Raw genomic sequence first — 11,077 nt, 5'->3', positions numbered from 1 at the left:
CTGTCATAGAGATTTGCAAACACACATTTAAAAAGTTTAAAGGTATTGCAACACTTTTGGTGTCATGCACATATTTCATTTGCAGATATTTTTTCAGAGCTTTTCAACATATTTACACATTTTTTAAATTATTGTACAGATTGAGTAAATACAAAATTAATTAGATATAGGGAAAACGTTTTTTATTATGCTAAAATGATAATGAATAACTTCCATTAATTTACACTGACTGAGCACATTTATAGGAACACTGTGGTCCTAATAAAGTATCCGACATGGTCTTCTGATGTTGTAGCCCATCTGCCTCAAGGTTTGATGTGGTGTACATTCTGATATGCTATTCTGCTCACTACAATCGTACAGAGGAGTTATCCGAGTTACCGTAGCCTTTCTGTCAGCTCGAAACAGTCTGGCCATTCTCCGTTGACCTCTCTCATCAACAAGGCATTTTCGTCTACAGAACTGCCGCTCACTGGATGATTTTTGTTTTTGGCACCTTTCAGAGTAAACTAGAGACTGTTGTGTGTCAAAATCCCAGGAGATCAGCAGTTACAGAAATACTCAAACCAGCCCATCTGGCACCAACAATCATGCCACGGTTGAAATCACTGAGATCACATTTTTTCCCCATTCTGATTGTTGATGTGAACATTAACTGAAGCTCCTGACCCGTATCTGCATGATTTTATGCATTTCACTGCTGCCACACGATTGGCTGATTAGATAATCACATGAATATGTTGGTGTACAGTTGTTCCTAATAAAGTGCTCAGTGACTGAACATCAACACTCCAAGGTTACCTGGTTAAATCTTTTGCTCAAGGGCACAATGGTGATAGCTGATGGATGTGTAATTCACTGACAGTGGACACAATGGCTGACTGTATGATTGCAGAAGATGACAAGTACACAGTGAGTGATAGATTCTTGTTTGTTCTGGAAGTTAATTCTTAATAGACTGATGGGCATAACTAGTCATCATCTTAACAACTTAGAGCACAGGAAGTAATTCCTGATGTTGTTGTCCTAGAATTGAAATTCAATGGGGCTTTTTTGCAAGAACATTTTTTGAAGAGTATTCAGACTCATGATTTGTGTGGGGGGGTTTACTTAGCTATAGTCTGGGGACAGAATTGTACCCAGGTGTCTGGGTAAACCTGACAAAACAATAAATAAAAAAATAAAACAATTAATTAAAATGCAAAAAAAAAAAAGTCCTACAGGTTTGGAACGACATGAGGGTGAGTACATGATGACAGAATTTTCACATTTGGATGAACTATCCCTTTTGTTTAGCTTTTTTTACACTCTAAAATGTACATGTTTTAAGGTTTGGCTTGGGGTGTTAGTCTATAGCAATTATAATAACTTTATATACTGTATGTATATACATATATATATATATATATATATATATATATATCTCAGTATAGACAGACAGACAGACAGACAGACAGATAGACCGATAGAATTTAATTTATATAAACAATAGAAGTTTCTGGTTTAGTTAGCCAATTAAACGTGAGTGTTGATGTTTTCTGAGGGTTGACAGATAATGCATCTTAATTTGCATTCAATTTAATCTAAACTGGAAACTATTTGGCTTTTTTGACCTAATGTATATGGTTTTACCATCTTCAGTTCCTCCCTTTTCTCTTTTAATTGGGCTGCAATTAATCAGGAAGTTTATCTTTCTTGGAGTCGAATTACTGGTTTGCAAAGAGTCATTTCCATTTCACAGGCTCAGGTCAGGTCAATCTACTTTAAATATGCAGGTGACTTTGCTCATTGTTTCATCCAAGTGAGACTTCTACACACACAAAAAAAAAAAAGAGACCAGAGAAACAGCATAATTTTCAGGTTTGGTAGATGGTGCCCTGTAAAACTGTTCTGAGACCTGCATCCCTCATTCCCAAACCTACCCATCACCTTTATCAAGGCAAACACAGAACTGATCAAAGATCAGTTTTAAAAAGCAAAAGTATAGTTCACCTTCCTCCTGTCTGGATCGAGGCCAATAGTAATGAGGCAGAGCACAGGTGCGTGGGTGTGATAAAACAGGCAAAACAGCAATATCTTTGTGTTCCGGAGCGATAGGACATACTTCAGAGAATGAAATCTGACAGAAAATCAGATAAAGACCAACTTGATTCATAAATAAGTCTTGTTTATTTTTATTACTTTAGAGGATACAATACAATAAGCACTATTCAGTTTTGGGTAAGAGGACAATGTTAAATACTTTTACACATCACAACATACTGTGTTCTCAGTGCACTTTCCTTTATATTTATAAATCTATATATTCCACAGCAGAGATGTCTATTTCTTCTTAAAGGGATAGTTCAGCAAAAATGAAATATCCCTTTAAACTTGCCTTCATTTTTTTACCAGGTAAGACATAGCGAAAGATTAAATAATAAAATTTAAAAAAAAACATACAATGTAAACATTTCTTGTTACACAAACTGGTAAAATAAAGGGAAAAATGTGGCATCAGTTGAGTTTCTGTCCCTTCGTGAGGTGTAAAATGTACTTGACATTAAACCTTTTAAACAGCATGTTTTTTAATATTACTTTCCTCAATTTCTTTTAATTGCATGGCACTTGCTACATTTACTGAGTTATCAAGATGGTTCTGGAAACAATATATAATAATAAAACATCTCATTCACCAGCTGCCAGCAGCCAAAGTCTCAGGTGCCCACACCCACTGTAATCACGCCTGACAGGAATGCAAGTACAGTAACAGGAAAATCAGTATGTGCAAGTTTGGCCAAATGCATAACGCATGGACTTTTACTCCACATAGCGCTTAAAATCAGTCGAAGATTTGTTTTTCTTTTAGGAAGTGTTCATAACTGACTGTTTCAAATAGGAAAACCATTAAAATATATAGATCGGGGGTTATTGTTTCCTTGTATGCCTTCATGTACGGTTAAATACAGTGCCATTTGTGTGTTGAGTCTTTGTAATCCACAGCTGGGTATCTAAGAAGAACTATAATTATAATGGGAGGTAGTACTTGAGAAAATCCTATTCCAGACAATGGCTTACAGCTTCACGTGAAGACAACATTGTAAAAGATGAGAGAAACGCATTCACAGGTTTTACAAGTATTGCCTTTTTTGTGCAACAAAAGAACTCGAAACACAACACCTCGGTAAGAAGCCAAGGATTGGGAATACTCTCATTCAGAGGGCAAAATTTCAGCTGCCGTCTTAAGCAGCTTATAAAAGCTTTAAAAAAATGCCAAAAATTGGGCAATGTAACACATACAAGCTCTCCTGTATCACTCACACCATTCACAACAGAAAAGCAATACTCAGCCTGTTCCTATGTAACACAAATACTCGAGACTACAAGATGTACAGACAGGCCACATAGACAAAAAACAAAACGGGAGAAAAACAAAACAAAACGAAAAAAAAAACAAAACAAAAAAAAATGTCCAGACAAAAGCTGAGAGCGCTGGTCTAACAAAAGAACAGCTAAATGCTTAAATGCAATATGCATGCAGTATTCGCCATGGAATAGTCAAAGATGATATACCCTTCACTTAAAATGCTGGCCTCAAAAGACGTTGGGCCATTTTATACTTCATATATGGTAGACGACAAAAACTTACAGAAGCATTACTGACCCTATGTCCCTGTGATCAGACAACCAAGCTCTGAGACACTAAAATCATCTTCAATGCAATAAAAAAAACAAAATAATGCATGTACAACACTCAAAAACACTGAAGTAAGGAGGTACCAGACCTGCTAATACCAAACAACTGCACCACGTTATCATTTCAACACTTACATTTCACATAACAATGAAATAATAAAAAATATATTCCGAGCTCGTCCAAAGAGCCGTGAACTGTCAGAACCGTTTTCATTTTGCGAGCAAAAATGAAATCCCAGTAACTGCAATTCGTACGTAACTTGCTCCAATTTACGGAGCGCTATGTTAAAACTAAAGATAACGACTGCGTCAAAGCAGTAGAGCGACACATCCCAAGTGATGTCTTGGTTCTTTCATACCAAGTCTAACTGGTGTGTCGTTTTCCTTTTGCTTTCACAGTCCCAGTCTGAATTTGAATCAGAGGCATCAGTGCCTCGACTCGCCGTGCTATCCATTAAATACTTCTCGTGTTTGTCAAGGTACGCGGGGCGTTGTGGTAAAAGGAAGTAGTGGGTGGTGCTTGCTTTCTGGCCATCCTCCATGACAGGTAGAATGCACGGGGAGCCTTCACTATTCTGACGTTGCAAACCACGACTGACGTATTTGGGATCCGGGGCAAAGCTTTGGGTAGGGGGCATGATCCCGTTGATGTACATTGGGAGACTCTTGGGGCTAGGGGTACGGGAGCTACCGTCAGATAGAGGTTCTCTAGGGGGCACTTTAGGAGGTCTGTCCTCATCGCTGTTTGCCCCCGACGAGACTTCAGCTGACCAGCGGCGGTAGTCTCCCGTCTTAATTGGACGTGGGGGGATTGGAACTCTAGGAGGAACCTCTGGTTTATCCAAGCCTTGAAAGTTCCGATTGTGACTGGACAGTCGGAAAGAAGTGGGTTTGTTGAAGCAGCCAGCAGGGCCGGAATGGGAGCGTCGTAGCTTCCGTTGCGTTCGTTCCTGCTGTTGGAGGCAGTTCTGCTGTTGTTGTTGCTCATGGTGGTGATTGCGAAGCTCTTGTTCCCTCTGTTGGGTTTCGCGCTCCTGCCTCGGCTTCTGCGGTTGCGGTTGTGGATGTGGCTGCTCCTTCTGCTGTGTTGGACCTTCATAGTATGCATAGTTAATCAGTCCACAACCCCTTAAACTCCTCCTGCTGGGCATTCCATAACGGAATGAAGAGTGTTTGGAGCAAGGTTCAGAAACTAGGCAGTGATTGTCTTCTCCATTGAAGAACTCAACTTCATTGTCCATGGCCTGATCCAGGGAAAGCTCGGCTGAGCCGGGAATAGGGGGAAGGGGTTTGGTGGCTCGGCTGGGCGTCTGGGGAGGGCTGATGCGGTCTGATACAGTTAGACGTTGAAAGCAGGGAACCACCTGGTCATCCTCAACAAGGCTAGATGTAAAAGGGTCTGGAAGAAGGGTGAGCTGGGAAGGTTTGGACTTTTTGGGGGGCAAGGGTTGACCTCCTGGGCTGTTTGGTGATTGAAGATGATGAGTCCGCTGTTCTGTTTAAACAAGAAGGCAAAGAATGTATTTAACAGTAAATTAATAAATAATTATTTTATTGATAAAGCAAGCAACCTTACTGTTATCAAAGTAAAGCTATGACTTTCTCAAACAGCATCACTTTTTGAGCAATTATGACACCAGTGGCTGCATCCATTGGAAAAACATGTTTTCTTTGTTATCTCATCCTATTCCACCTTCCTCTAGTACATTTAATGGGTTAACTAATAGACATAAGATACTTACTGTCCCCCACTGAATACGATGACAGCACCTGTTGCTGGGACTGAAGGTTATAATCCATAGAAGTATCAAGGGTGAAGTACAAGCTGAAAAAAAACAGGAACGTAAATGAGCATTTCCTATCAGATTGGCACACAAATACACGGTTCATCAACAACATATGAAACATGTTGAAGACAGGCCATTTCCTGGTTCCATGCAGTGGATGTCCAGAGCCTTATAAAACTAATTCATTTTCAGCTCTGAAAACACATGAAAAACACATTTGTGTTTTGGTGCTGCACTCACTTGTGTAGATCATGGTATTTCCAAGAGGGCTTTGCTCCGGCCATGCTATACCAATGGCTGCCCCGCGGGAAAAGACTTTGCGCGGGTAAACAGATCTCCTGGGCAGTCAAGCCTGCAGTGGACATGCTCCAGCTGCAATCGGTTCGCATTCAGGCCAGGAAACGCTCCACCCCGCCAAGCTGGCAGCTGTTGGCCTATACCTGAAACACAGCCATGAGAGAACAAGACATGAATCTTTAGCAAGGAGGCTTCCATTGAAATGTCATAAATGAGACCTCTCTAATAGCTCAATTGTTTCTCCCAAAAATGAAAATTGTACGGTTTTCAAAAAAATCAAACAGGTTTGGAATATGAGGGTGAGTAAATGATGAGAGAGTTTCATTTTTACATAAATTATCCCTTTAATTCTCCTACTATTCAGGTTTTTTTGTCTTTCTGTGAAAAAGATCCAAGTATTCACACGTGTCTAATGAGTTTCAGCAGAGTTCACAATGCCACAAACTGTAAAGATTTGACAAGATGTTTGCAATAAAAATCAGATTTCTTAAAATGAACTCAAACATTTCTAATCAAATTCTTTGAAGACCTAATGACCAACGCTATGCTATCCACATTAATTTGACAGCTCTATAGTCTTACTGCATGTCAACAATTGTCTTATTTGTCTTTATTTTAGTTCTCCTAAGGAACTCTATCCAAAACACTTGAGACAAAGTTGATTCTTCAAATAAACATAACTAGGAGCTTCATTAAGTCTCTTGAGATATGAAAGATCAACCTCTGAGCAATAACATTTTCTTGTGGGTTATTATAACCACTAACATCGCAATATATACATTCATATCTAAATAAGAAAAACAGATAGTGTGCTTCGAAAGCATCTCAATGTTTTTGGTTGTGTTGCTGTTGTGTAGGAATTTTGACATTTTCTTGAGTTGATTACTGAGCTGTGTGCACTAGACTATCATCACCGCACCATCTAATACACCTCCTGCTTGTTTCCCCTTGCTTTATAATGCAGTCAGCCAACCCCGCACTACTCCAGCAGCCATGTGCATGGAACTCCATCCGTAATTTTTCAAAAAAGAACATTGAGCAAAATTCTGCTTAGTTTCACAGTCTGTGGTATGACAAGCGCTCAGTTTGACAGCACTAAACGACACTTATGCCCCTATAGTCCGGAGGACAGAGTCAAACCGAATGCTCTCATTGTTGTCACACACAAAAACAGTACAAACTACAGACTTCATTGCAACAGACTCTTGTTATGCAGTGCACCAATGTAAAACTTTTCTTCATAAGGGTAAATACCACACCATAATTTCAGATGTTACACAATGCCTGCTAGCACGATTGCTAGTGTGACTCATGTAAATACTATACTTACAAAGGTAGTAATCTAATATCAAATGATATGCAAGCAAGTCTTGAATTTTCTGCCTGGGGAACATTACTTTAAAAATTATGTAGGAAGGAAATTTCTAAAGAAGCTGGTGTGACACTAGAGATGGCGTACAGCAGTTGCTTCTAGGAGTTATTTAGTGTAGACTCCAGTAAAACACTTTGAGAAACTAGCTTTACACCCCTGAGAACTCGAAGAGTGATGGAGCTGGAGGCAAGGTACATCCTGGTGTTAGCTTACAAACACATATCACGCTCACACGCTATCAAATAGCAACATTACGACAGCCTTCTAGAGATACAAACAATGCATGTGCCCTATGCCTCTTAAAGAGTAATTAGCGATTTTATAGAAACTATTTATTGAAGGGCTGTTTTATAAGCTACAGGCACAATGCATGTGCATGGTACAAGACTTAACTGCAGGATCAAGTGTCATATGTGTAGGTACATCAACAGGATATGTGCATTCAATCAATATCATACATTTCAACAATAACCAGTATAGAATGCATGTTATCTAATGATACACAGTAAATCCCTGACTAGTCAAAGGAAGCAAGTCAACATATCCACTCATGTCCAGACAGTTTAGCCAATGTGATTCTGTAAACATGCATGTGATCTGACTGGGTCAATTGATTCAACAGGGATGAGCATTTCTGTTGTCTGACCCTGATCAGATTCATAAATGCAACCAGTAATGCATTCTGAAAGCTTTGGACCTTGGATACAGTCACTATAAGCACACAACGCAACCTGATCTGCGATAAAGAACCCCACAGGACAAGCGTTTCCTCTGCAACAGGTGCAAAATAGACAGATATCCTAGTGTCCGGCACAGACAGTTCTCTAGAAAGACGTTAGGTAAACAAAACGTACTGAATGTGTTCATTTTGGAGTAAAACCATAAAACATGCTTTAAAACATGGACAGATGAAAACTTCATAAGCTTCACTTTAGCTTCTTTCACATATGTAATCTGTGATTACTGTGTCTCGGAACCATAAATAAAGAGGGTTTGAGACATGTGGTTGCGTTGTGCAAGAGGGGTGAATCTCACGAAACCTGTCAAGAACATGCCCAGGTCACATTTCACACCCAAATAAAAAAAGTGTATGTATGTATATATACACTCATTGAGCACTTTATTAGGAACACTATGGTCCTAATATAGTGCCAGACATGGTCTTCTGCTGTTGTAGCCCATCTGCCTCAAGGTTCGACATGTTGTGCATTCTGAGATGCTATTCTGCTCACTACAATTTACAGAGTGGATATCTGAGTTACCGTAGCCTTTCTGTCAGCTCGAACCAGTCTGGCCATTCTCCATTGAAAACAAGGGGTTTTCATCCACAGAACTGCTGCTCACTGGATGTTTCTGGCACCATTCAGAGTAAACTCTAGAGACTGTTATGCGTGAAAATCCCAGGAGATCAGCAGTTACAAAAATACTCACACCAGCCCATCTGGCACCAACAATCATGCCATGGTCCAAACCACAGAGATCACATTTTTTCCCCATTCTGATGGTTGATGTGAACATTAACTGAAGCTCCTGACCAGTATCTGATTGATTTTATGCATTACACTGCTGCCACATGATTGGCTAATAGGTAATCACATGAATAAGCAGATGTACAGGTGTTCATAATGTTTTCAGTGAGTGTATATACATTACATTATATGCATAAATATACATTATTTTCATCACAATTAAGCTCTTTTTATTATACTTTTATTATAATACCATGAGGAATACATTCTTTAAGTAATATATCATAGTGTTTTTTTTTTTTTTTTTTTTTTTTTTTTTACAGCATTACAGTTACCAGAAACAGTTTTTATTGCACTACAATAATGCAAATTGGTGGGAAATGTGCTTAATTGTCAGGAAAACAATGTTTCAATGCGAAGCATGTTAGTGGTTAGATTGGCTTAGCTGTCTTTATGCAAAATATAATTTCTAATTTAAATTATTTAGATTTTGGAGTTAAATGTGACCTGGACATGTTCTTGAAAGGTGAGATTCTCTCACATGCATAATATATATGTATACTGCATATGAACACAGTTCAAAAGTGATTCTAATGTAAATACTGTAATGTGTTAACAAATTCACAAGTTCTGACGACAATTTTTGGCGACTCCACAACTAACTTTTCAGCTTTAGTCCAAAAAAGGCAGGGAAATTCAGTAATGTCATTGTGCATGGCCTACAAATAACGAAATATCTGCGTCCTGACAATGTACTGACAAGCCACTTATATGACATTGTTAGAAGGTATGGAGAGACAGGCGCGCGCGTTCACACCCCGCTCTTGTCACCTCCGTCGCGGTTTCCAGGCAACCATACCCGATCTACCTGTCCGCTTCCGCAAACTGGTGGGATGAGTCACTTACACTCGATCACACCTGACGAAATACACCTCGCACATTTCTTTAATGGGGAGAAGAAAAAACCGTATATGTTGCTTCATCTTGTCAAACATATTACATCATGACATTTTATGACAGTGCAATGCGTATTTAGTCACCTGATCTTTATTATTAACGCTATATGTGTTTATATGTACTTTATGTCTTAGAACCCTAAAAATGAAACAATGTAACAGAAAAGAACAGAACGCACTGGTGATACAATGCATCACTCACAGTAATATTGTTACAATAGTTTCAGATATATTATTACATTGTTACACTCTTCTTAAAAAAAAAGCCTGCGTTTCCCTCCTGATTCAACACAGACACATACATTCCTTATCTGATGTGCTGTCACAGAATGTGATAATATCACGTCACTGTCGTCATCAGCGCGCACACACACACACATATACCCACGCGCACACACGCAAAAACACAATGTGACAAAAACATTCAAACTCACCTTAATCTCCTGACAGATTATATGTGCACTCTCTTATGTCCGGGATTAAAAGTTCAACATGCTGTAATGATCCCGTTAGGTCCTATTGAAAGCTTCGGTGTAACTCTCTTTCTGCTCTATAGATGAGCGAGTACATTCACTACAGCGCACGAGAGGTTAGTTAATAAACGACTATTCTGTGTGCGATGTGCTTTAAAGGCTCACTGTAGTCTGAGAACACACAAGCCCCGCCCCTTCAAGCGGGGTTTAAAGAGACAGCGCGTATTTCCCTGCTGTTCTCTGTGCATGTCTGGGTAGATGGCAAATAACATGGATATGGATTTTTATTTAAACATTACGATTTTAGGTTAAAATGTTAATATTTTTATGTGGGAAAGTATATTTTAGTTGCTGTGACTGGACACTATTTCAAATTAAAAAGCAGTTCCCTTAATTCTGTAGTGTGAAAAATGAATGAATGTGAATTCCATGTTGTCTTTCAATTAATGAAAACTGTATATATAGAAAATGTAAGATTTTTTGTATGATTTCACATCAGTTTGGGTTATAAGAAATATATACGGGGGGGGGGGGGGGGATCCCATCGTGATGTACATGTATCTGTTTATTATTATTATATTATATATTGATTTTTTTATATTAAAGATATAGCATCATAGTATTATATTAGCCACACTCCCAAAAATGTATATGACAGAAAACCCAATATGTATTATTTAAGATACAAAGGACTTAAAACATAAATGCTCTCAGATATAGCCTATTAACAAAACAAAACAAAAAAACAAACAAAAAAAGTCCACTAGAATCTATAATTTGTTATTTATTTATTTATTTATTTATTATGCAGGGAAAGTATATATTTTGGCTTCTTGAACTGGACATTGTTTTAAGTTAAAAAGCAGTTTACTTAAATAATAATGCAGTGTGTACAAATACTCCATGTTGTCTTTAAATTAATATGAGGACAAAAACTGTATGCATAGTAATTATTAGATTTCTTTTTTTGTATGTAATTTTATAAAACATATATTATTATATCTTTTTTATCATACCATAGCTTTTTTATTTTAATACCATATAATGT

General features: G+C 38.3%; 1 protein-coding gene across 1 annotated transcript; it reads right to left on the bottom strand.

Moving 5' to 3' along the window:
• Positions 1-2,146: 2,146 nt before the first annotated feature.
• On the bottom strand, positions 2,147-10,134 carry errfi1a (ERBB receptor feedback inhibitor 1a). Its single transcript, XM_051673295.1, has 4 exons — positions 9,991-10,134; positions 5,703-5,902; positions 5,418-5,500; positions 2,147-5,170 (listed from the first exon to the last, which is right to left on the bottom strand). Exons 2-4 carry the CDS (start codon positions 5,849-5,851, stop codon positions 4,029-4,031), a joined length of 1,374 nt encoding a protein of 457 aa, XP_051529255.1. The 5' UTR covers positions 5,852-5,902; positions 9,991-10,134; the 3' UTR covers positions 2,147-4,028.
• Between the last annotated feature and the right edge of the window lie 943 nt (positions 10,135-11,077).

This window comes from Myxocyprinus asiaticus, chromosome 35 (genome assembly GCF_019703515.2).
Source record: "Myxocyprinus asiaticus isolate MX2 ecotype Aquarium Trade chromosome 35, UBuf_Myxa_2, whole genome shotgun sequence".
In the NCBI taxonomy this organism is placed as follows: Eukaryota; Metazoa; Chordata; class Actinopteri; order Cypriniformes; family Catostomidae; genus Myxocyprinus; species Myxocyprinus asiaticus.
Note: the sequence above shows the minus strand (reverse complement) of the source record. Positions and strands in the feature narration are given on the sequence as shown.

What these genes read in the sequence shown, in the direction of transcription:
- errfi1a (XM_051673295.1), bottom strand. Translation starts at nt 5,851, where the DNA reads ATGCGAACCGATTGCAGCTGGAGCATGTCCACTGCAGGCTTGACTGCC. An exon ending in AAATACCATGATCTACACAA is followed by an intron (nt 5,501 to 5,702) that starts GTGAGTGCAGCA and finishes GTTTTTTTTCAG; the next exon opens with CTTGTACTTCACCCTTGATA. An exon ending in ATCGTATTCAGTGGGGGACA is followed by an intron (nt 5,171 to 5,417) that starts GTAAGTATCTTA and finishes TTGTTTAAACAG; the next exon opens with AACAGCGGACTCATCATCTT.